This window comes from Chiloscyllium plagiosum, unplaced genomic scaffold (assembly GCF_037043375.1).
Source record: "Chiloscyllium plagiosum isolate Xiang-an unplaced genomic scaffold, Cpla_swu_hap1 HiC_scaffold_28, whole genome shotgun sequence".
NCBI lineage: Eukaryota > Metazoa > Chordata > Chondrichthyes > Orectolobiformes > Hemiscylliidae > Chiloscyllium > Chiloscyllium plagiosum.
Window position 1 is genome coordinate 29,990,822 of NW_028270166.1, and position 27,392 is coordinate 30,018,213.

At 40.2% G+C, this 27,392-nt stretch overlaps 1 protein-coding gene across 2 annotated transcripts; it reads right to left on the reverse strand.

Moving 5' to 3' along the window:
- Window positions 1-13,064: 13,064 nt before the first annotated feature.
- On the reverse strand, window positions 13,065-27,345 carry LOC122565285 (serine/threonine-protein kinase NIM1-like). Of its 2 annotated transcripts, XM_043721075.2 has the most exons (5): window positions 27,157-27,345; window positions 26,821-26,901; window positions 22,346-23,004; window positions 18,065-18,333; window positions 13,065-15,232 (listed from the first exon to the last, which is right to left on the reverse strand). In XM_043721075.2, the coding sequence occupies exons 3-5, from the start codon at window positions 22,632-22,634 to the stop codon at window positions 14,483-14,485; spliced, it is 1,308 nt and encodes a 435-aa protein (XP_043577010.1). In that variant the 5' UTR covers window positions 22,635-23,004; window positions 26,821-26,901; window positions 27,157-27,345; the 3' UTR covers window positions 13,065-14,482. The 2 variants fall into 2 exon arrangements, with proteins under 2 accessions (XP_043577010.1, XP_043577011.1); XM_043721076.2 differs by lacking the exon at window positions 26,821-26,901.
- Window positions 27,346-27,392: the final 47 nt, after the last annotated feature.

The following is a 27,392-nucleotide window of genomic DNA, read 5'->3' on the forward strand; positions in this document are numbered from 1 at the left end:
TGGGTAACTGATGAATTGGGACAGGCACGCTAGCAAGGTTGTGATAGATAGTCTTGGTTCTAGGGTCAAATCTCAGCTCAGGGTTAAATGGGTTGAGAAGGCCTTAGTGTACTCATGGGGAGAGGTGGAACAAATGTATTGGGAATGTCTTCAGTGTTTAATTGGAACAAAATTTCTACTCATCCAATACTGTTTGTCAGATAAGCACTGTGATAAATGGCACTGCATATACAACTTCAAACTGAACATCACTCATTATTACATCTGGTAACTACTGAGTTGAAAACAAATCAAAATTGGCTACTGATATCCCAATGCCTCATCTAATGTGTGTATTCTCACATTTAATCTGTACATGGGCAGTTACTTTGCTGTATTGATTGTTGAATTTTATCATGATGTTCAGAGGCAGAGGAATGTGCTTCAGCCCCCGATTCTGAGTACAAAGGTGAAATAACTTTCAGATGCTTCGAAAGAAAACTAGACTTTTATTGACTGAAGCCATCTGTAAGTGACAGTTCTGTTGTCAGGAAATTAAATTCACGGACTGATTAGATATTTTATTCTCTGTACTTGTGTGAAAAATACCTATGTGTTTCAACTCAGTAGTTACCAGATGTAATAATGAGTGATGTTCAGTTTGAAGTTGTATATGTGGTCAAAGAGAGAGAGTAATCAAGTTTTTTTTATTTTACATATCACAGATACTGATCTCACTGTGTAAACTTTTGTTTATTCCTATATATTGCAAATAAAACTATTTAATTCTTTTGTAAGAATGCTTATCAAGCCTAAGTTCATAATGTAGCATGCAATACACTCCAACAATTGGGGTATGAAGCAAGTGTTCTTTGTTCCAATACCAAGGCTGTGCTTACCATTCATTTAGATATCGGGCAGCAAAAAAATGTCTGGATTACAGGGGCCAGATCCATTTGCGGAGATAACCAATGATTCAGACGTCTTATGTACAACCTCCAGAATTGTGACAGTTAAGGAAATGCAACAACCAATTTGCACACTGAAATTTCTAACACTGAATGACCTGAATAAGAAGTTCACTTGTTTTTGCAGATGTTAATTGGTGGAGAGGGAGATTTTAGCTATTAGACTGATAAAACCCCAAATAGTGATACAGAATTTTTTAATATCCATCCAAAAAATGCAAGCAAGGTTGGGGTTTAATAATAAAGCAGCCCATTCTCAACCCATCTTGAGATTTCAAATAGGTTGCATGTTTTGTGATATTATCATTTTATACATCTGAACTGTTGTCTTCTCACTTTCAAGGTTATGCAATAGTAAATCAATAAAGCTTTTTTACATTTATAAGATACTAGATGAATCAACTCAGTTTCAAGCATTAGAGCTTGCATTTGAATATGCTTACATTAGTGGGTTTTGAGAAGATTTGTAGCTCAGGTTGAGATTCGGCATGTAGCTTTGCTCACTGAGCTGCAAGGTTTATTTTCAGATATTTCGTCACCATACTAAGTAACAGCATCTGTGAGCCTCTGGATGAAGCATTGGTGGCATAGCCCGCTTTCTATTTGTGTTTAGGTTTCCTTGGGTGGGTGATGTCATTTCCTGTTCTTTTTCTCAGGGGGTGGTAAATGGCATCCAAGTCAATGTGTTTGTTGATAGAGTTCCAATTGGAATACCATACTTCTAGGAATTCCCGTGTGTGTCTCTGTTTGACTTGTCCTAGGATGGATGTGTTGTCCCAGTCGAAGTGGTGTCTTTCCTCATCTCTATGTAGGGATACTAGTGGGAATGGGTCAAGTCTTTTTGTGGCTAGTTGATGTTCATGTATTCTGGTAGCTAGTTTTCTGCCTGTTTATCCAATGTAGTGTTTGTTGCAGTTCTTGTGAGGTATTTTGTAAATGACATTAGTTTTGCTTGTTGTCTGTATAGGGTCTTTCAAGTTCATTAGCTGCTATTTTAGTGGGTTTGTGGATGACCATGTTGCCAAGAGGCAGTAATGCAGCGATTCGAACAAACAGCTCTGCCAACCATCCAACCCAAACTTTGGGTCCGCTACGTGGATGACACCTTTGTCATCACTAAACAAAACAAATTAGAGGGAACCTTCAAGACCATCCATAATACCCTTACTGGCATAAAATTCGCTAAAGAGAAGGAAAACAACAACAAACTGCCATTCCTAGATGTTGCAGCACAGTGAACTTCAAACCAGCATCTACAGGAAAACAACACATACTGATCAAATACCGAACTGCAGAAGCAATCATCCCAACACCCACAAAGAAGATGCATTAGAACATTATTTCAACGAGACACTACACACTGCAGCACAGAGGAATTATGCAGATCAGAGGAAAATCACCTATACAGAGTATTCAAAAAGAACAGGTCGCCAGTGAGCACAGTCTGCCAATTTCTCAGCAACAAACCCCAACAAGCAGACGAAACACATCCAGAGACCCTAGCCACGCTCCCCTACATCAAAGACATCACGAAATGACTGCCAGACTACTCAAACCTCTTGGCATCGTGGTAGCCCACAAACCCACTAATACACTAAAATATCAGCTAATGAATTTGAAAGACACAATACAGAAAACAAGCAAAACTAATGTCATTTACAAAATACCTTTCAAGGACTGTAACAAACACTACATTGGACAAATAGGCAGAAAACTAGCCACCAGGATACATGAACATCAACTAGCCACAAAAAGGAGAAAGTGAGGACTGCAGATGCTGGAGATCAGAGTTGAGAGTGTAGTGCTGGAAAGGCAAAGCAAGTCAAGTAGCATCCAAGGAGCAGGAGAATCGATGTTTCAGGGATAAACCCTTCATCAGCCTCAAAAAGATATGACCCACTCTAACTAGTATCCTTAAATACAAATGAGGAAGGATACCAACTGGGACAACACATCCAACCTAGAACAAGCCAAACAGAGACGCGCACGAGAATTCCTAGAAGTATGGCCTTCCAACTGGAACTCTATCAACAAACACATTGACTTGGATCCCATTTACCATCCCCTGAGAAAAAGAACAGGAAATGACATCAATCACCCAAGGAAACCCAAACACATAAATGGAAAGCAGGCCATGCCACTAGTGCTTCAGCTGGAGGCTCACTGATTATATTACCTAGTATGGTGACGAAATATCTGAAAATGAATCTTCCAGCTCGGTGAGCAAACCTACACCCAGAAGCTTACATTTGCCAGTCCTTATTTTATTAAGAGGCACACTAGCACAAACCTATCACAACCAGAAAACTGTGAAAACATTTCGACTTGCAATACATGACATTCAAAGTCAGATGTAGATCTGCACAATTACCAGCACTTTAATTAATTAAATAATACCTGTTTTAATTCAGGTCGTGCCACTGTATGATTAATCATAGAGAATTACAATAATGACTTGTCTCTTAGCTGGGTTATTTTATTACAGACATTATTACAGAACAATATTAAATACCTAGGATTGTGACACAGTTAGCAAGATTAAGCTTACATTTCACATTCAAAATGACACAGAAAAATCCAGACTATTTCAAAATTAAAACATAAATAAATATAAAACCTGTTCCCTTAATAGGCACATGCATGCCGCTTTGGCTCCTGACTGGTGCTAACAAACTGCTACTTGTGGCTACTGAGAACATCCACACTGTTGTCTTCTTTGATTATCATCATCTTGTCCACTCTTAAATAACAAAGCATTCATTTCATCTCTTTATACTAAATACTACTGCTTTCCTTTATCTAGGTTTGGAGATTAAGCATTAGTGCTAAAGCAATCTATTTTTGAACTTATGGTACTTCAATTCAATTAAACTTTTAACATGCATTGAGTCTTTCAGAAGTGCTTAAAAAAATTGTTCATTGTACAACTTTTCTGGAATCTTACTTAAATATTTTATACCTACTTACAAATTTTATCTGGACTCTGGGGTTAAATTGCTTTGCCCCAATCAGGGATTGTGATTAACCCAAACTCATTAAATAGAATGCAAGTATAATACGTTCTGCTGCGTGTTCATTGTAAGCAACAACCCCATTACATTTATAGTCTAAAACTCCTTACAGCTGGCCTGTAATCCTTAAAGCTAGTCTGCACTTGCTGAACATGCATTGTGAATAGTACGCTATGCAGTAATCAATAATAAAGCATGGAAGGGAGCAGACAATAAGGTATTTGCATGTTCCACTCAAGGTCCTTGTCAACAGATGAAACAGAAGATAAATGTCCAGTGCTGTTGGGGCATACTCAGAAAATAATGGCAATAAATTGCTAAGGACCCCTCCAACCTCTGTATCTGAATCTGTTCCAAGACGAGGATGTTGTGGCTATGGTGCTGTCCTAATGGAGATTTTGTCCTTAATGCACAAGTCTTTATTCAGTAGTGTTGAAGAATCATAGAATGCCTACAGTAAGGAAAAAAGTCATTTGGCCCATCGATACTCCAAAGAGGATCCAACCCTATCCTGTCACGTCTTGACTGCAATGAAGATGAACCTTAGAGCTGCTGAATTGCAATCATTAGCACTGCACACTTGCATAGGATTGGATTTCATTACCCTTTTCAGCTAATTCAATTAGTCATAGTCATAGAGCATAGAGGCAAGCTTTTCAGCCCAGTTTATCCTTGCTGACTAGGTTTCCTAACCTGAACTAATGCCATTTGCCAGCATTTGGCTCATATCCTTCTAAACCTTTCCCATCCGTGTACCTGTCCAAATATCTTTTAAATTTTGTAATTGTACCCACCTCTACAACTTCCTCTGGCAGCTCATTCCAAATATGCAGCACCCTCTGCATGAAAGAGTTGCCCCTCGTGTCCCCTTTATATCTTTACCCCCTCACTTTAAACGTATGCCCTCAAGTTTGCACTGTGGTTCAGTAGTTAGCACTGCTACCTCACAGCACCCTCACATCACCAGGGACCCAGGTTTGATTCCAGCCTCGGGCAACTGTGTGCAGTTTGCACGTTCTCCCTGTGTCTGCGTGGGTTTCCTCCGGGTGCTCCAGTTTCCTCCCACAATCCAAAGATGTGCAGGTTCGGTGAATTGGCCATGCTAAATAGCCTATAGTGTTCAGTGATGTGTGGTTAGATGCATTAGTTAGGATAATAGGGTAGGGGAATGGGTCTTGGTGGGTTACTCTTCAGAGTGTTGGTGTGGACTTGTTGGGCTGAAGGGCCTGTTTTCACACTGTAGGGATTCTATGATTCCCCTCACTGGGGAAAAGTCATTGGCTATTCACCTGATCTATGCCCCTCATGATTTAGAGGCTCTATTCACTCCCTAGTTACTCTTTTGCCATTAGTATTCTTGTAGAATCTCTTTGGATTCTCCTTTACCTATCTGCCAAAGCTATCTCATGTCCCTTTTTTGCCCTCCTGATTTCCCTCTTAAGTGTCCTCCTCAAGGGATTCACTTGCTGCCTATACTTGACATATGCCTCTTTTTTTCTTGACCAGAGTCTCATTCTCTCTAATCATTGAGTGCTCCCTACTCCTGCTACAGACTTGCTCTTTACATGCTGGGCCTGAACTCTTGGTATCTTGCTTTTGAAAGTCAGACATCCCTTTAACTGTGAACAGCCTTTCCCAATCAACTTTTGAAAGTTCCTGTTTAATACCGTCAAAATTGGCCTTGCCCTAATTTAGAACTTCAACTTGTGGACTAGACCCATCCTTTCCCTTATCCATTTTAAAGCACACAGAAGTTTGGTCACTAGTCCCAAAGTGACCCCAATAACACCTCAGTCACTGCCCTTCGTTATTTCTGAAGAGGAGGTCAAGTTTTGCCCCTTCTCTAGTAGGACTATGAGCAGAAAACCTGCACTGTCTTACAGGGACATTAATCCTTCCTGGAGTGCAGTATCACAGTGAGATGAAGCCACAGAACAGGGCAAGGATGAAACTGGTGATCACTGGGCCCCAAAAGCTCTAAAACTTAGATTCCTTCCAGGCTGGAATTGGCAACATTACCAATATCTCGGAGTTTGTCCTACATCACAGAAAGGCTAGAGAATGAGACTTTAGAGTCTTCTTTCAAACTAGAGAGAAATAGGACAAGTGGTCATGTAGCTTTGCCAGAGTGTTGAGACTCCCAGTGGTGTAAGGTGCCTCAGACTTTGCTTTGTGCCGTATAATTCAGGCCAGCCAGCCTGGACATGTCCACAGAAGAAACAATATCTGAACAAGCCAGTTTTCATGTTATCAAAACAGTTCCTTAGACTATTTTTTCAATGTCTAGCTGTCAGGAAAACTTCTGATGTTGCAGTAAATCAATGTCAAAACCTGTCCTTTTATCAGTTTTATGACTACAGTGTTAAAAGTAACCTACTAGCCATGGTGAACTGACGTGACTGTTTAAAGGCTGGCAATGGGGGATCCAAGATGGCGGCGACCCAGTAAGACTGAGTCTATAGTGCTCCTCCCAAGACTTGGGCACAGTGGGTCACCTACCCCCTACCAAGCTCACCAAATCATTTATAATAGTTTTGTAATTCAATTAGTTGTGTAATATTACATTTAAACAATTTAATCCTAAGTTAAAATGACTAAAGGGAAGGGAGCCCGCAGCTCTCAGCAAGCAGGAACCCCTCCCCCACCCTCTCCAGCTGCAGCAGAGGCGTCCACAGCCGCCCCGGGGGACTTACCAACAGTAACAGGCCTTGCAGAAATGCTTTCCAAGCTTGACTCGAAGATCGATGCTTTTATTGTCGAATCCAGAAATCGTTGGGAGTCGCTCTCGGCCGCGCTGCAGAAGCACGACCGTGAGATTGAAGAAATTCAACGCCGAGTCGGAGGGGCGGAGCTAAAGGCCGCGACCTCCAAGACAACCGCTCAATCCGCCGTGGATCAGGTCCGGACTCTCGAGCAGCGAGTCCGGACCTTGGAAAATCATATTGACGACCTCGATTATCGAGGTCGCCGAAAAAATATTCGTTTGCTGGGCCTTCCCAAACGGGAAGAGAAAGGCCAGCTTACAGCATTCCTAGAGCAGTGGCTGCCACAACTTTTAAATCTGCAAGCTGGATCAGGCCAGGTCAGGGTAGAATGGGCCTACCGGGTCGCAATACGCGGGCCCGGCTCGAACCAGCGCCCACGCCCGGTCCTGTTCCGGCTGCAGAGCTACAGGGAGAGGCAGATACTCCTCGAAGCCTCTAGAAATCTCGGAAAAGACCCCCAAGCTATGATCTACAAAGGATCCAAGATCATGCTATTTCAGGACTTTTCCCCGGCTCTGGTTCGAAAGAGGAAGGCATTCGACGAGGTGAAGAAGCGTTTAAGGGACTTAAATGTTCAGTACTCCTTACGCTACCCAGCAATGTTACGCTTTAACCATGAAGGATCCGTATATAACTTTGGATCACCAGAAAAGGCTAAGGAATTCTTGGACTCTCTTAGATAAACTGTAGGACATAATGGATGTTGGTCTGCCTTCCACCCCCCCCCCCCCCCCCCCCCCCCGTTTTGATTTATATCCCCTACCTTTTTTTTTCTTTCTCTTACCTTCCTGCTTAATATTATCATGGGGGGTGGGGAGAGGGATTTGATTTTCTCCCCCCCCCCCTTGGAGTTGTTTTCTGTTATTATTTTATGTATATATGAGGGATGTATGTCTTTGTGTGTGTATGTATATATATATATGTGTGTATGTGTATATATATATATATATAAGCTGGGGGATTTGGTTAATGTTGGTGGGGGGAGGTGGTTACCTTATTCGATTTTACCTCTGTCTTTAGGAGCGGGGTTGTTTTCCCTTCGTTATTTTGTATTATCATATTTAATTATTATTTGTTGAAGTGGTAATTTTATAGTTATATGTTTATATATGGTATTAACATTACCAAATATACCCAGGTGTTGGTATGGGTGGGGGTGGGGTGCTCACTGTTAACTCTAGCTTTGTATTATATTTGAATTCTCCTCATTTTATTGAGGAGTGCCTGGGTTAAGGGTGGGGCATTGGTTGGGAGAGGATATGAGGGACTTTTGGAGAGGAAGTGACGCCCCCTGGGAACAAGGGGGAAAGTCTCCACTTAGATACGTTTTATTTTTTTTTATTTAGAAATAGTTTTTTACTGTATTGTTGTGGGTGTATTAAAGAGGATTTATTTTTGTAAATTTTACATGTTCCACGCTCGGGATGTTCTGGATAGGGTTCCCCCTCCCGAGGGGTCTCGGATTGGCCCAGAGGATTATGGTTGATCAGTCGGTTAAGTGGTGCACCTGGAATGTCAAGGGGAGTAATTTGCCACTCAAAAGGAAGAAAATATTATCAAATCTTAAGAAGGAAAGAGTTGATATAGCTCTCCTACAGGAGACACACCTGTCAGATAAAGAATACTTGAAATTACGACAGGGTGGATTTGATCAGGGCTTTTTTTCTTCTTTTAGCTCAAAAAGCAGGGGAGTTGTTATTCTTGTTCGGAAGAATTTCCCTTTCAAAATCCTAAAGCAGATAAAAGACGAATCTGGACGATATATCTTGATTAAAGCCCTCATAAATGGAGAGGAATATGGGATTTTAAATTTGTACTGCCCCCCGGCACACCCCTTTAAATTTATAACGGAAGCCTTTTCAAAATTGATGGCTTTTGATGCCCGTCATATAATTATAGGGGGAGACTTTAATTGTATTATGGATCCGGAAATAGACAGGATTCCCAAGAGTACTGCAGGAGAATCTCCCAGATCTAGACAATTGATGGATCTGAACAAAGAATTAGGATTAGTAGATGTATGGAGATGTCTTCATCCACAGGGTAGAGATTTTTCTTTCTACTCTAATCCACATAAATGTCATACCAGAATTGATATGTTTTTTGCCCCCTCGATTTTTTTAAATTCCATATCATCCTGTAAAATAGGTAATATAGCAATTTCTGACCACGCTGCTGTATATATGGAAACTAAGGCAAGGAACAGTGGGACATCCCCTCGGCATTGGCGTATGGACCCCTTCTTAATGAAAGATAGTAAATTTGTAAAGTACTTCTCTCAAGAATTTAAAACTTTTTTAGAAATTAATTCAGGTACAGCTAGCAACCCGTCAATGATGTGGGAGACCATCAAAGCTTACACGCGAGGCTTGATCATCTCCTACTCAGCGACCCAGAAGAAATTAAAGGGAGAACAACAGCGTCTGCTTGAAGCCCGCTTAAAAGCGGCTGAAACAGCATACACTGATAGACCTTCTATTATTAAATTGCAAAGGATTACAGCTCTTAGGACAGCTCTAAACACTACACTTACTCAAACAGCTAAGAGGGAAATATTATTTGCAAAGCAAAGGTTATATGAATATGGCGACAAACCGGGTAGATACTTAGCATTTCTTGCAAAGAAAAAAAAGGCCCCTCAGACTATTATGTCTATCAAGGAAAGTACGGGTATTTTGACTCATGATCATAAAAAGATTAATGCGACCTTTAGAGAATTCTATTCTGAGTTATATAAATCACAGGATTGTGAAGATAGGACGAAGACGATGCAGTCATTTTTTAAAAATTTGACTTTTCCAGACCTAACTCCGGAACAAGTATCGGTCCTAAATGCTCCTCTTACACCCCAAGAAATAGTTGATGCAATTAGGCACCTTCAAAATGGTAAGACGCCGGGCCCAGATGGCTTTCAAGCTGAATTCTATAAAGAATTTACAGAAATACTGGCTGGTCCACTTATGGACATGTATAACTATGCATATAGTCAGGGCTGTCTCCCGCCTTCGCTGAAAGAGGCAAATATCTCTCTTATCCTTAAAAAAGGAAAGGACCCAGAAGATTGTACATCATTCAGACCAATATCCTTGCTAAATGTAGATTTTAAAATCCTCTCTAAAACGTTAGCACTGAGACTAGAAAGGATACTGCCACATATAATAAAGGAGGATCAGACGGGGTTTATTAAGGGCCGTAGATCATCCAATAATGTTAGAAGGGCTCTGAATATGATTCAAGCTTGTCATCAGGGAAAGATACCAGGAGTAGTGGTTTCATTAGACGCGGAAAAGGCATTTGATAGGGTCGAATGGTCATATTTGTTTTACACATTGGAGAGGTTTGGCGTTGGACAGGTGTTTACCAAATGGGTCTCAACATTGTATAGTGATCCCAAAGCAGTTGTGGTTACCAATGGATTAAGCTCGGATAGCTTCAGTGTGGGTAGGGGCTGCCGTCAGGGATGTCCCCTCTCGCCATTGTTATTCACGCTAATAATTGAACCACTAGCAGAAGCTATACGAGCTGATCCTAATATAGTGGCCCCAAGGATTGGTACAGGTAAACATAAAATTACCCTTTATGCAGATGATGTTCTTCTATTCCTCAGTAACCCTTTGATGTCCATACCTCGCTTAATCCAAGTTATTAATACATTTAGTGCATTCTCAGGCTATAAAATTAATTTTTCAAAATCGGAGGCTATGCCAATGGGTGGCCTTGCTGTGATACCCCGCTTAGCGGACGGTTCCCTTTTTTCCCTTTCGCTGGTCCCTGGAGGATTTCTTATATTTAGGCATTTTTATTACTCCAGTATTTGGTCAGTTGTATAAGGCTAATTTTGTGTATTTATTGGAAAGGATAAGGCAGAACCTCCAGCGATGGGGAGACCTGCCAATTTCCTGGTTGGGTAGAATAGCATTAATCAAAATGAATATCCTGCCCCGTCTCCTATATCCTATGAGAATGCTTCCGGTGATGCTGCCGAGGACGGCTTTATGTAAATTATACGGCTGGCTGAGTTTCTTTATCTGGAATCATAGGCGGCCCCTCATTAAGCTGAAGAAGCTACAGCTTCCACAGGCAAGGGGTGGATTGGACTTCCCAGATTTTAGGAAATATCAGTTAAGTTCCCTATTAAGTTACATAGCTGATTGGGTCTTGTCTGATCCACAATCAATCTGGTTGGACATCGAGGCTTCTCAAGTAAAATACCCACTTATTAACCGTTTATTCTCAGACAAGAGGAAAATCATTACAGATCACTGTAAAAACCCTATAATACTAAATACAATCAAGGCTTGGAATATAATGCGGCAAAATGAGGGTAATTCACATAAAACATCCCCCTATGCACCGATAGTGGGAGCATGGGGATTCCAACCGGGGTTAACAGATGCCACTTTTAAACTCTGGAGATCCAGGGGTATCTCATGTCTCGGGGATTTATTTAAAGATGGGGTCCTGATGTCTTTCGGACAGCTGCGTCAGAAATTCGGATTACCCAATGGAGACCTCTTTCGATACTTCCAAATTCGAGATTATATACAGAAGAAGACTACGTTATTAGATAGTCTTTATAAATCCGATAGAGAATGTAGTGTCCTACGACCAGTGGGGGTATCTTCCGTCAGTAATATTTATCATTTACTACATGATGAAGTATCGGGAGATATGGATAATCTGCTTAAAACATGGGATCAGGATCTGGGACTAGAAATCTCCACAGAAACGTGGAATGATATCTGGGAAAATGCTAGAAGAATTACTATTTGTAACAGAACCCAGGCTATCCAGCTGAAGATACTTCATAGGGCCCATATAGCACCGGTTCGATTGGCAAAATTTAAGGCAGGAGCATCTCCAATGTGTCCTAAATGCAAAATAGAGGTGGGCACTCTTGTACATTGCTTATGGACCTGTCATAAGATCCGTAGATATTGGACTGAAGTAGCAAGTACCCTGGCAGAAATTTTAGGAACGGAAATAAAAGTGGACCCCGTATCTCTCCTCTTGGGCTTTTCGAACTTTCCCTCCCTGGACACGTACGGGAAGAGACTATTTTCTATTCTTTCTTTCTGTGCAAGGAAAAATATTTTGGTGAACTGGGCGGCGGAGGGCCCCCCGGACTTTCAAATTGGCACAGACTAATTATGGAATGTATTCCCCTTGACTTCCTTACAAATATGGTGCACCGAAAGACCGAATTATTTTATAAAATATGGCAGCCCTTTTTGAATTACATAAATACAGATATTTTGGCTATCCTAACAAGGGCTTTTATTTAATTGAGATTACAAACCTGGCTGGTCCGCGGCCCCTCGGGGGAGGAATCCCGCACGAATACGGGTTTTATTATATCTGATGCTAACACATCCCGAGCATGTAAGAGACTTAAATATACACCTTGGTTAGTTGTAGGTTAGATTAGTAGATAGTTGAGTTTTGTTTGTTTGTTTTTTTTTCTTTTCGGTTTTTTTTTGTTGTTTTGTTTTTTTTTTGTCAAATTTTGGCTATTGTATATGTGAACTAATTGTATATCAATGTTTATATCTGAGAGTTTTGTTTATTTTTGTAAACTTGTAAAAATGTTAAATTTCTAATAAAAATATCTATTAAAAAATTTTTAAAAAATAAAAAATAAAAAAAAAGCTGGCAATATTCAGGTCACCTTTTCATGTCTTTTTGCCAGAAAGGGCTTCTTAGATATCCAGAATGCTTCTGAATGATCCTATAGATATCCAACAATCAATCAGAATCAAGTCTACACTTGAAACTCACTCCATCCCTATGTCTTGTTGTTTTACCAGTCACTCATTGTAACAATGTAAAAATGCTTATGTTTTCTTGTTTGCCGCAAAAACGAATGAGACTTGTACAGGATTGGATTTAAAGGTGAGTATTTTATATCAAATGATTCTCACCTCCTTGTCTGTTATTTTGTGATCCAATGATAAGCACAATATGAAAGCTTCACCATTAAGATCAACAATCTTTGAGTGCCTTCCACTAGACACCGTTGAAGCTGGAGATTGAGGATCTTCATTGAAACAAATTAGAACCTTCAGTAATGAAGTAACCTGGTTGTACTTTGGCAGGCTCTAGGCTCTTAGCGGCATAATTGCTTTTTGTGAAAGCTCCACACTTAGCATGCACTTTCTTACCGTAATACAGCTACGCTTAAGACAAAGGTCTTCAGGCATGTCTCTTCACCATGACTGTAGAGTGATATGACACATAGGCACAAGAGAAAGCAGAGGGAGAAAATGATGCAGAAAATCTATGAATAAATTAGGTTATGTAGAATGGGAGTGACTTGTGAAAGGAAACATAGTCAATTGATTTTTAGAAGATCTGTAATTATTTCCTTACTTCATTTGTATAGCTTTACAGTACATAAGCAAAGGAAAACATGTTTTCACAATTGTCAACTTTCATGAACCTGCTATTACTAAGCAACGTGTATCACCTTATACATATATATAAAAGTTATGATATGCAATTCAAGTTATATTCACTAAAGCAGTACTGAAGGAGTGCTGCATTGTTGCAGCTGCTGCTATCCAAACAGATAGACAAGCAGGAGGCTGGAAGAACACAGCAGGCCAGGCAGCATCAGGAGGTGGAAAAGTCAACGTTTCAGGTGTAACCTTTGTTCAGGACTGGGGTGGGTGTGAGGGGAGCTGCAGATAAAGGGAAGGTCAGGTGGGGGAGGGTTTTGGATGGGGATGGGTGAACATAAGTAGAGGCTACAATCTGGTTGGTCAATGGGAGGAATTAATCTGGTTGGTAGCTGGAAGGAAGGGTCAATCAGAGGAATGGAAGGGAGGGGGAGGGACTGGAAAGGGAGTTTGGGGACGGGAAGGGAGATTATTTGAAATTGGGGAACTCAGTGTTGAGTCCTCCGGGCTGTAGGCTAACCAGGCGGAAGATGAGGTATTGTTTCTCCAATTTGCAGCCTGATTCGCTGTGGCAATGCAGGAGGCCAAGGATGGTCATTCAAATTCCTCTCTGCCGACTTAGCATATCTTACATTCATGTGAATTAGCCATCACATTGTCTGAAGAGGAGTCCGTAGTTCATTTCCCTGGTATCTTCCTCAACCAAACTTATAAAACCTGTCATTCATTTTATCATTGTTTGTAAAATCTTGCTTAGAGAAGAATGCTACAATATAATAGCAATTACACACCTGAACGTGAGACATTTGAAATTTTTTGAGAGATGTGTCAACATCTCAGACAAAAGCTAGACTGGTGCTTGCATGTGTGTTTGTTTAATCTAGCTTGTGGCAGGCAATACTTGAACACTGACATTTAAATCAATCTCTCCTATCCCAGAATTGGAATCATACCTCATACCTATTCTGAATATTTATGAAGAATAGACCTTTATTTAACTTTTTTTTAAAAATGTGTAAAAATTAAAACCTTTTTAATCATCTATTTGATTTTAAATTGAATATTTATCCAGAAAAGTTATTCATTTATATGGCTGCTGGGATTCTAATAGTATGTGAGACATTGTGCGAAAAATAAATATTTTCTTTATTTTCAGAGAACTATTACTGACAGTTCCAACACAGAGCATACCTGAATCCTAAGTATTTAATGGCTATTTACCACCTGAAACTAGGAGAGGTTTCTTAATACTGTACTCACTGCCTCATCAGCCATCTCCATCTTCAGCCTTGGCAATATCTAGCTGCAACATTTCATACCTTGTTAGAGTAACGTTGGTGTGTGTGCACCAGAATTAGAGTTTACAGAATTAGACACATCCGTGAAGTCTGCACACGTGCTTTGAGACGCTTCTTCCGGTTTTCATTCAGCCTGGGTTTTGCAGGACAATTGTTCATCATGACAGGACCGTCTGAATAGTGCCTCTTATGACTCCGGTGGAGAAGGATGCGATAAGTCCCAGTGATGGGACTGTGACAGTCCCAATTAGGATTATTACAGATGTGCTCCTCTGTGATTCCCAGGCCTCTCAATGCCTTCTTCACCTCCTTTTCCTCTTCGTTTAGAGGGAGAGAACTGACTAGGTGTGCTGGATTCAAGTGGAATGGTTGGTATGGCTCAGGACATTCCATTCCCTTCAGCCATGGACTGTCCAGGATGTTGTCCAGGGTGTAACGGTTTGTTGGAATGATTTGAAGAATTCCATGAATTAGTTTCCGGCAAGGATCTGATACATATGATGGAATTGTGTATGATCCTAGTAAAATGTACTTTTTCAGCTTCCTGATAGTTTCCGCACGGAAAGGCAAGGTTGCCGTCACCATGAAGTACAATAGGATGCCCAGGGCCCAGATGTCCACATGAATTCCAAAGTAGCTATTTTCTTTAAAGAGCTCGGGTGCTGCATATGGAGGAGAGCCACAACAAGTGTTTAAGGGTTCTGACAAAGGACACACTGCACTGAAGCCAAAGTCACCCAACTTCACACAGTTAGTAGCTGAGTAGAACACATTTTCTGCCTTGAGATCCCGATGGATCACATTGTTTTCATGCTGAAAAGGAAAATGGAAAGTTAAGCAAATATGAAGGAAGGAAGGAATAGATGGGAAAAATTTGGAATTGATAGTAGATTAGTTTTAATAAACATACCAGGCACACCAGAGCTATCACCAGCTCCAACTCCATCACTCCATTCCAACATTGACTTCTCCCCAGAGCATAGCCAAGATTAACATTTCTAAGGTTATTAAGAATAGAATAGAAGAAGAATCTTAACCCTGCCTCTTTATTTCTCTGACAGACGTCCATCGGGCTTCAGTTCTTTGATATTCAGATAATATGGAGGGGATCTCTAGATATATGTGCCACTAGTGAGGCCGGGTAAGTAATTCTCTGGGAGTTGGGATTCCAAATGATTCTTTATACCTTCCTTATCTGAATAAAGAGGTAATTCTTCTACAACTCACAGAGTATCAGAAACAAATAGATCGAATTCAACAACACAATCGCAATTTGGTAATCTTCTCTTCATTTTCTGTTGCATCTACCCAGTCTTTTCTGATGGGTCTGCACTGTGGATTCCTTTCCTGCACTGGCCTCCTTTCCTGAACTCTGGATTCCTTTCTGACAATGAATTTCTTTCTGACACTGGATTCCGTTAGTCAAGCACAGTTGGAAGATGGAGGAGGATAGAAAGCAACAGTGATATACACCTCCCAGTCAAGTTTAGTTGACAAATTGCTGCTTTACATTTTTTAAATTGTCACGTTTTTAACAGGTTTTTTTTAATTCTTTGGGCTAGCATTTTCTCACCCATCCCTAATTGCATTTGAATTGAGTGGCTTCTTCGGCTATTTCAGAGGGGAGTTGAGAATTAACCACATTACCATCAATCTAGGGTCATGTCAAGGTGGCAAGATTTCCTTCAGTAAATGATATTAATAAGCAAAATTAATATTTTTAACAACAATCAATGATAGTTTTATGGTCACCTTTACTGAGGGGAGTTTATAGTCCATATTTATTAATTAAGTTACAATTTCTTTAATTTCTAAAAGCTGCTGTCATAACATTCGAACCTATGTTCCCCAGAGCATTACTCTGAGCCTCAGAATTATTAGTCCGGTGACAATATTACTAAACTACTGTTTCTATATCCTGTTTTGACTTCCATAAAGGCTGCCTTTTAAGGATTGTTTTTTCTTCCTTTCTCATGGTTGGTGCTGATGAGAATTTGAGGGACCCACAGAAGTTCTGATCCCAGATAAGGCAAATCCTATAAGCTTACTTGTGTCACTGAAAACTCAGGCCTCAAAGGACACAACTGATCACCATTGGTCAGACTGATCAATTATCATGCTGAAGGGGGCAATGTCACTGAATTCTAGAGTTGATGCGTTAGGGGCCCTCTTGCAGCAAAGTGAGGGTAGTGTCCCTACCTCTGGACCAAGAAACCAGGGTTCAAGTTCCACTTGCTCCAGCAGTGGGTAATAACATCTCCTAATAGGTTGATTAGAAAAATAAGTTTTTTTAAAAGAGATCAAGCTGTTGGAGCAACAACAGTCTGCTATTTTGCTCAGGCCAGAAGAACAGAGGCCATGACTGCACCTGACCTGTAACCCCTTCCTAACTGAAGTTTGGAGATTATATACATCATTTTTTGACTACCCTCTTTACTTTTCTATGTATCTGATAATGTTGACCTGCCACAAAAAGAGTGTTTGTTGGATTATATCTTATAGCTGGAGAAAGCTTCAGACTGTTTGCTGAGAAACTGGTTAAAGCTATGCCGACTTTCATATCACCAATCCACTGGATTATTGCATATAATCTTGGATATGTTTAGGATCACAGGGCATGGGTCTTTACACCCAAATTGCTATTGGCATATTCTTACCTCAGAAAGTTCATGAAAATGCTTCTACTGTTACAGTTTAACTGTTATCACATCCATGTCAATATCTTTTTTTAAACATTTGGCTTTGTGATGGCTATTCATCAATAAATATCTCAAGCTGTTCAAAAATCTCAACATCCTCATTTCAAGGAGTCTCATCTGTCACCAAAGCTAAATATGATTTTCAGACAATGCATGATTTGAAGTCTTGCAATATGAACTGATGCTGTCTTCACTCAGGACGATATCATGGTAGATAACTACCTGCTTGTACTCAGGCGCAGTGTCACGTAGTGTTATGTATAATATTGTTCAGACAATCTCTGCATTCGAATGTGTTTCACCAGCCCACTCACATGTGTCCTCCTTGATAGAAACAGATGACGATGATGATCAGGAATTAATAATGCTCAGGAAACTTGCTAGCAAATACCATCTTGATCACTGACCTTGGTCCTTCTGAAGGAACCAAAGTCAAGAGCCATGGTCACATGCCTGTTGGTCATGCAGTGTTGTATAAATAAATGAGCACCAAATAAGTAACTGCAATTCATTTTAGTGAAAAATGAGTCTTTTAAGACATGAGTAATATTTGGATGAGGGCAGAAGAAGAAAAGAATGACATACCTTGTAGGATCTTCTTCATTCTCTGAATGTTGTGGCAACCTCTACACTATGCTGCTACCTGGTCATTCCATAAGGACTTTGAAGTATATAAAATTGATACTGCTTTCTTCCTCTCACAATATCCTCTGGCAGTCTGAAAACTAAATGCAATCTGGTGGATATGTCAGACTTTAGTAATGATGCAGGAACGGAAAGATTATATAGACAATCGACCTTAAACGATTTGTCTTTAATATGAGATTGTCCATTAGGTGAATGTTTGGTACCAGTCTAATTTAGTCATGTGCAAAAAAGGCAATATCAACTTAATGATGTCAATACAAGAGGCTTATTTTAAAGCCAAGACTACATCTCCACTTACCATATGTTTAACAGCTGATACAATCTGAATAAATATAAATTTACTCTCATATTCCAAGAGACGTCCCCTTGTGGAGACCTTGGTAAAAAGATCCCCTCCATCTGCATACTCCAAGACCAGGTACAGTCTAGATTGTGTTTCCAGCATCTCATACAGCCTGATGATATTTGGATGATGAAGTTGCTCCATACTCAGAATTTCGTTTATGAACAGTTGTCGTGACTTCTGGGTTATTTGCTTTTTATTCATGATTTTAATTGCCACCTTTTCTATAAGTTACAGAGAGAAAGACACTCAATTATATTAATAATTCATAATATTTCAATATATCTGCTGAAGAAAGGTGTCTGGATATTTGTAGCTTCTATTAAATGCAAGTAGGCTATATTACAAACCTAACTGATAATCTTAAATTAGTTGTTAATGTAACTCTTAGCACACTCAGAGTTATTTAATAAATACTGCCCAATAGCATAATCACATGTAACATGAGAGATTATACTCTGACTTTTGTAAGCATGGATTCATTGAGTATAGCCTGTTGAATATGTGGAACTTCGTATGCAGAGACATGTCCAGACATTGTACATTTTTAAGTAAGTAAAAGCATGAAGAATAATAGTTCCTGTGCATTTGTCATTGGCAATCTCACAACCAGTAAGATCTGAACTGCCAACTAGTCAACATCACTTTTCTCATGCAGTACAAAATATTCTACCCATTTGAGACTTAACATTTTTCTATCTGTCCTGCTGAGTGCAAGATGAAAGATTTTAACAGCATATCTCTTTTTGAAGCAATACTTAAGTTTTGTTGCAAGCCAATACTCATGGACTGTATATGCAGAGTTTTCCAAGCACCACTATACATCAGGGTAGTGCGTACTAGGACACAAACAAAAATCTTTAATTTACTGAGATTGTGTATGCTGACTGGTACTATACTAGACTAATTCCTGAAGAAGGGCTAATGCCCGAAACGTCGATTCTCCTGTTCCCTAGATGCTGCCTGACCTGCTGCGCTTTTCCAGCAACACATTTCCATCTCTATACTAGATTAAGCCAAGCAGTTTTTAATATTTGGATGTTTTTATGCTGCTTTAATGTTGCCCCTTTCAATTTAATCACTATTGGTAATCTTCAGGACAATTTTATGTTAATGTTTGGATATAATTTTCCAGATTATTAAAACAGTATCACCTTTATCTTGATAGCCCTAGTTCACATTCTATGTTAGTAAATAGGATGGCTCACTGGGGTGGGGAAAATGGTGCGAGGGGTTTGTGGAGGTGGTGATTCAGTGCCTTGGTGAATAAAACCCCAGGAGATCATTGTCCCAGTACCAGGCGTGTGCTTTAAATTAATATGACTACAATATGTTGATTTATAGTCACCTAATAGCTAGTGTGATTTCCATTCTGGTTCCAACAACAGACAACTACACCTTTACCAGCTCAGCTTTAATTTAGTATTCTTTTCTTCATAAACTTCAATGTTCTAGGATTTATGAATTTTACCTGTTTGAATGATTTTGCCTCTTTTTAAATTACTGACCTCATTATTATTACAGGTAATGGGTATTTTGGAATTTTGCCATTATCGTTTTCCGCTGCTTGACATCATGTAGCAGGTAACTGCAGTGTACTGAGGGACAAAACACTTCATAACACAATCTGATTCTACATCAAGTAACTGGAGCTTGCAAAGCAGTTGAATATCAGATTTATTAGTTAGGGTAAGGGTTGAGAGTTTACTCGAGGCTGGAGTCAGGGGAATAAAGAGTTTAGGTGGAGATTGAGGGTAAGAAACGGAGGATCAAAAACAGAATGAGTGCCTTAAATTTTGAAGTGTAATGCAAACAAAACCAATGTTTGTCATAGAAGGCAAGATTGCAAGGTCAGCAGGACTTGATGTGGGATATAGTACAATAGCCAAGTTTTGATGTGCAATAAAGTAATTATGGCACAGAAAGGGGTCTTTTGAATCTTTAAATCCACGAGCTGAAGTAAAGGGAAAACAAAACGGTGAGTGAACGATGAGATTTTAGCCTGGAACATTGAAAATAATCAAGTCTGAAGGCACTAAAGGTATGAATTCACTTTTTTTTTAATGCTAAATGGAATGAGGCAAGAGCAAAAATAGCTAATGTTGTCCAAGTGTAAACAGTTGATCTTGTTACAGACAAGACATGGGTTGAAAGTTCAACTTGGGAAAATAGGACCCTGAGGAGGCAAACAATTCCAATGAACTAGAAATGGAAGGGAGACTTTGGAGGGTAACCCAGTCACCAACCCTGTCAAAGGATATGGAAAGGCTAATAAAGATGGGATATGTAATGGCCATGTTCAGAGCAAATGTAATTAGAGAATCTGGTTAGGGATACTTCACTAAAATAAAGAGATTGAAGCATGGAATTGCATCAAATCGAACAAAACTTTTGAAGGCAGAACCACATTGAATTAGTTTGCAGAAGATGAGGCAGCAGTTTACAATGACAGAGAGGTTGAGTTGTTTTTTTTTTAAGAAACAGGACTTTCTAAGTATGGCAGTTTCAAAAAGGAGAATAACAGTATCTCAGGGCCTATTACAATGAAGGTTGAGAAGGGAAGTTCAGTTTCATAACTGTGGAGTCAAAGAAGCAGAAACTGGGTCTCATGGATAAAAGAGGAGGAAGGAGAGAAACTAGACAAAACTAGTTCAGGGCTCACATGTGGGAGATGTGGAGCACAGTAGAGTTTGACTTTATGGCTAAGGAGAAGCAATGCAGTAAAAGTTGAATGGATAGTCCCAGTCCCCTTTACAAAGGATTACTGTTGAAGGTTGGAGTGGTGATGCACAGAGGAAATGTGTTAAAGGCAATTGTTGGTCTTTTAGAAAAAAAGCTAAGAGCTATTTTTGCCTCCCGGAAGTGGTGGGTGGTTTTGGCAAACGAGGCAGAGGTTGATTGGTCTGTTGATATTTAGCTAGACAAGATGCATGGAACATAAGATTAAGTCAGTGGCAAATGAAAACATTGAGAAGGAAGACAGAAAGCAAAGGCTTTTTAAGAGACATGTATATGAGAGATGTGTCTGAACAAACTGAAGACAGCCTTGAGGTCCATAAAATCTTTGAAATATGGAAATACACCAACTCATGCAGCTAAAGCTGCATTGTCCACCTTATGACGTGGGCCACTCAGGATAAGAGGCTGAACTGCCAACTGTTCCTAAGTTCAAAGCTGAGGCATCCTACACAAATAAAGACTTGGTAGTACTACAATAACAACGTTTATTGATTAACACAATCCTATCATGGGATCACCAATAAAGAAACATTTGACTAAGTACTCCAACTATCGAGATCAAGTTGAGCTGTCCAATTTGAAAATGTCAAAAAAAAGTTATCTTCATTACTCCAAAACAGGCAAAAAAAATTGTAAAGAAGATGCTCTCACCATCCACATTGTAAAAACTCATGTGAATGTTAACTGTAGTCAATTGGTGCTGAACCTGAAACAGTAACAAATTACCTTTGCTGATAGTGGTTGTGTCTGTGATAATCTATGGTTGCATTCCTAGTGCAGGTTTTCTAGTGCTCTAAATGGGCCATGTTTCCAAATTAACTTGTGTTTGTTAGTCTTTGTGCTTCAGAAAGCCCACAACTAAATGCTTCTGTCACAGATGATGGCTGCTGTCAATGAGACTTCGTTATTAATTGAATGGAGGTGGATGCTGAAAAACTGAAGTGCACAGAAACTCAGCGAGTCAGGTGGCATGTGTAGAAAATGAAATCAATATTTTAAACCTCTAAATTAAGCTCAAAATTAATATTTTAAGCTCTTCTGAAGAGTCATAATGGACATTTTCTGAAGAAGAGTCAAATTGGACTTGAAATGTTAGCTGTTTCCGTCGCCACAATTGCTGCCAGATCTGCTGACATTTTCGAACACTTTCAGTTTTTATTTCAGGTTTCCAAATTGTCAGTTTAACAATGTCAAAAATTGGTGATGATTGTCAGTGGTATTTTCCTCTGCTAGTTTTAATGAATGGTTTAAAGATGCATTGCTTGATGCATTAAGCTCCATACTGTTTCATATTGTTTAGTTTAGAATATAATGCTACTATTACATTATTTCACAATACATTACAGAATCATTGTATGGCACCAAGTATTGTAAAGCAGACAGATTGTTGTTTATAATCTGGATACCAGTATAAATTGTCTCTTGTGAAAATGGAGACAACCTCTAATCAGTCAGACTGCTCAGTATATAGGATAGGAATGGGTCAGGTAGACATACCTTTTGTCAAGCAGTGTATTCCAAGCTTCACTTTTGAAAAGTTCCCAGTGCCAATTTCTCCACGGAGTTGGTAAAATCCAATCCTTTTTCCAAGTATCAGTTCATTTTTAACTTTCTTGCTATTCTTCATGTCAGAAATAACTTTCTCAAATGGTGAGAGTAAGATGTTTTGCTCCTCTTCTTCCTCCTCCTCATCCATATGGCGTTGCATCTGCCATTTAATACTTTGTGTTGTGCCGAGGTAACCCCTCAAACTCTCGTTGTGAACAGAAAGATTTGCAATAGCCATCAATAAGGTTCACAGGTTGTGTCTGATAAACTGGAACTTCTTCCTCAAAAAAAAGTCTGTCAAAGCTGGTAGGAAGTTCCCCTTTAAAGGAGCATCCTCTCAATGCATTAGTTGATCCTCATTAAATTTTATTTCATTTAAGTTCCTAATGAGCTCTTTTCTTAAAAGATCCTTTTCAAGTTTGCAGTTGTACTTCAGAAAGCCCAGGACTAAATGCTTCTGCCACAGATGATGGCCATTGGCAATGAGACAATAATATTATTACTTCATAATCGTTTGAGTAGAGGTTGAAAAATATTCACTCTGTCTTCCCCTTAATGGGAGATCTTTTAATTTTTCAGACAATGACTGAACGTATTCTGTGATGACACTGGAAGAAAAATAAACGTAATTTTGATAATGGACAGTTAGTAGATCTGTGCAAAGAATGTTATTTGATAAGGTACACAAAATCTATTGTCTGGTTTATAAAATAGCATAGAGAACTATTTCATGTTGTTGAAAAACTGTGATTGGAATGTTTATGTTCAACAACTTATGCAGTACCATGTTATTTCCCCCTACCAAGTATATATCCAATTTTCTTTTTAACTTATTTAACATTTTCACTTTCATCACCCTTGGAGGCAACAAGTTCCAGGTCATTACCATTCAATTCTTAAAACAAAACATCACCCTCATACTCTTGCGCAAAACATTATGTCTGTGTCACCTATACCTGGTACCACTAGCTAATGATAACTGTTTTTCTTCAATGAGGCACAAGGTGTTTCTGAATCTTCAGATGTCAGCCAAGAATATGGCTCTACTCTTTAAAGAGTGACAATCCCACTCTTCGTGTGACCCTTTGACAGTCCCACTTCAAAGCAAGGTGCAGGTTCACTACCAAATGAAATTCGAAACAACTGTGGATGCTGCAAATCAGAAACAAAAATAAAGACTGCAGGAAAAGCTCAGCAGGTCTGGCAGCATCTGTGGAGACAAATCAGAAGTAATATTTTGTGTCAAATGATTTTTCCTCAGTTCTGATTTCCCTCCACAGATGCTGCCAGACCTGCTGAGCTTTTCCAGCAATCTCTCTTTTTGTTGCAGGTTAACTAATGCCCTTCAGGGAATGAAATCTGCCATTCTCACCTGGTCTGGCCTATGTGTGACTCCAGACCCACAGCAATGTGATTGACTCTCGACTACCCTCTGAAATGGCTTAGCACTCAGCTGTATCATTCACTACAAAGTCTCAACAAAGAAACTGAACCAGAGAGACCACCTGGCATCCATCTAGATATCAGAAAAGATAATGGTAGAAATAACCCTGTCAACCTTGCAAAGTCCTCCTTATTGACATCTGGAGGTTAGTGCCAAAACTGGCAGAACTGTCTCACAGACTAGTCAAGCAAAAGCCTGACATAGTCATACTCACGGAATCATACCTTACAGACAATATTCTAGACATCGCCATCACTATCTCTGAACATATCCTGTCCTACTTGTAGGACAGACCACTACAGTTGGTGGCACGGTGGTTTACAGTCAGGAGGGAGTTGCTTGGGAGTCTTCAACATTGTCTCCAGACCTGATGAGGTCTCATGACTTCATGTTAAACATGTGCAAGGAAACCTATTGATTACCATGTACTATTCTCCCTTGACTGATGAATCAGTACTGCTCCATGTTGAAAAACACATGGAGGAAGCACTGACGGTGGTAAGGATACAAAACATACTCCAGGTGTGAGATTTCAATGTCCACCACCAAGAGAGGCTTGGTTGAAGCACTACTGTTTGAACTGGTTGGGTCCTAAAGAACGTAGCTGCTAGATGGGATCTGCAGCAGGTGATGAGGGAACCAACAAGAGGGAAAACATACTTGACCACACCCTCACCAATCTGCCGGCTGCAGATGTATCTGACCATGACAGTATCGGTAAGACACAGTCCTTGTGGAGTTGAGGTCCCACCTTCACATTGAGAATAATGTCCATTGTGTTCTGTGGCACTATCTATGATCTAATTGGGATAGACTTCAAACAGATCCAGCAACTCAAGACTGGGCATCCATGAGGTACTGTTAACCATCAACAGCAGCACAATCTGCAAACTCGTGGCCCAGCTTTTCCCCCACTCAACTATTACCATCAAGCCAGAATCAACCCTGTTTCAATGAACAGTTCAGGAGGGCATGCCAAGAGCAGCACCAGGCATATGTAAAAATGAGGTTTCAACCTAATGAAGCTACCAAACAGGACTACTTACATGCTAAACAGAATAAGAAGCAAATGATAGGCAAAGGTAAGCAATCCTACAACAATGGATCAGATGTAAGCTCTGCAGTCCTGCCACATCCAGTTGTGAGTGGTGGTGGACAATTAAACAACTCACTGGAGAAGGAGGCTCCACAAATATCCCCATCCTCAATGATGGAAGAACCCAGAACATCAGTGCAAAAAGCTGAAGTATTTTCAGCAATCTTCCGCCAGATGTTTGAGTGAATGATTCATTTCGGCCTCCTCCAGTGGTCCCCAGCATCACAGAAACCAGTCTTCAGCCGGTTTGAATCACTCCATGAGATATCAATAAATGGTTGGAGGCACTGGATACTGCAAAGACCCAGACAGCATTCCAGCAGTAGTACTGAAAACCTGTGCTCCAGAACTTGCCACACCCCTAGTCAAGCTGTTGCAGTATAGCTACAATGTTGGTATCGACCTGACAATGTGGAAAATTACCCAGGAGGTCCTGTATATAAAAAGCAGGACAAATCCAACCCAGCCAATTACCTCCCTATCAGCCTACTCTCAACTTTCAGTAAAGTGATGGAAGGTGTCATCAACAGTGCTATCAAGCAGCACTTACTCAGCAATAACCTGCTCAGTAATGCCTAGTTTGGGTTCCACCAAGGCCATTCAGTTTCTGACCTCATTATAGCATTAAAGCCAAATATGAATAGCTGTATTGTGCCAAATTGATTCAGGAGAGGTCTCCTGCATGGACAAAGCGGGCGGCACGGTGGCACAGTGGTTAGCACTGCTGCCTCACAGCGCCTGAGACCTGGGTTCAATTCCTGCCTCAGGCGACTGACTGTGTGGAGTTTACACGTTCTCCCCGTGTCTGCGTGGGTTTCCTCCGGGTGCTCCGGTTTCCTCCCACAGTCCAAAGATGTGCAGGGTCAGGTGAATTGGCCATACTAAATTGCCCGTAGTGTTAGGTAAGCGGTAAATATAGGGGTATGGGTGGGTTTCGCTTCGGCGGGTCGGTGTGGACTTGTTGGGCCGAAGGGCCTGTTTCCACACTGTAATCTAATCTAATCTAATCTAAAAGAAAAGCCTTCCTTGATGTCCCATTCATGATCCCCAGGAAATTTGCATAGAGACATGACTCCTACCTTTAAAATGTCCCAATCCCAGGATTTGACACACCATGTCATTAAGCTGTGTATTACTGCTATGGGGTTTAATAAAATCAGGACTTCATTGTCCAAAGGTAAGTGTGAAGAATGGGCAAAGTAAGAACTGTCTCTCCTGTTGAACCATATGCAAACAGAAATCAATGCCTTCAGATAGCAAATGATATGTTTAAAACCTCTCTGACAACTTTACTTACTGTATGTAGAGAGTACATTCATGTGCACAGTAGTTTTAACATCACACCACCACCATGCAAGCCAGCAAATCAGTACTTCAGATGAGTCTTATTGGTGAGGTCCAGCAGATTGGGATGCCAAATGGTGCAGTGGTACAGTGGTTAGCACTACTGCCTCATAGTGCCAGGTATTCGGATTCGATTCCAACCTTGGTGACTGTCTGTGTGGAGTTTGCACATTCTCCCCGTGTCTGCATGAGTTTCCGCTGGGTGCACCTGTTTCTTCCCATAGTCCAAAGATGTGCAAGTTAGATGGATTAGCCATGCTAAATTGCCCATGGTGTCCAGGGAAGTGCAGGTTAGGTGGAGTAGCCATGGGAAATGCAGGATTGCTTGGATATGGTCAAGGAAGTGGCCTGGGTTGCGATGTCCCTCGGATGGTTGGTGTCGATTGAATGGGCTGAATGTCCTGCTGCCACACTATAGGAATTCTATTCTATTCTAGTGATGTAAGCTCAACTGACAGATCATAAACGAACACAGCATAGATCTCTCACTCTACTGTTATCTACTGCATTCCAGTTATTGAACCCTCTCCCATTACTAACCTTAGGTTCAAAAGGACCTGTAAGGTTTCTGCTCTGTTCCCATTCTCAATGATCAAACCTGGACTGAGGCAGCATTTGGAGCTGACAGGGTAGAAATATATAACAAATATTAAGTAATTTCTCAATAAGAATAACACTGGCTTTCAGATTTGTTATGGCATTAGTGAAGAGACTTGTAATTATAAGCCATTAAAAACATTCAGCAATTTGGTACATTAATAATTTTAGGGCTAAATTAAATTTGTTAAATTATAATTTTAAAAATGCCTGAATTTGTCTTAATAACACTACGATTAGTGAAAATATGGCATATCATGAATTCATAGGATTAGTTACCTGTTTCATTGAATTTGTATATTACTTTCTTCACCATCTGTTGTAGCTTTTTTTAACTGCGTGGTGCCTTTACATTCCGTGTTTCAGTATCCTCTACTGTTCACTGCTTCTGTGTCAACTGCACATGGTGGGGTCTGAAAGGGCTTCAATCTCTGGTGAGTGCTACAAAGGACAGACAGAAATATTCTGCTCTCTGGGTTAATCTTACTCAGTCACTCACAGTCTTAAGGATGAGG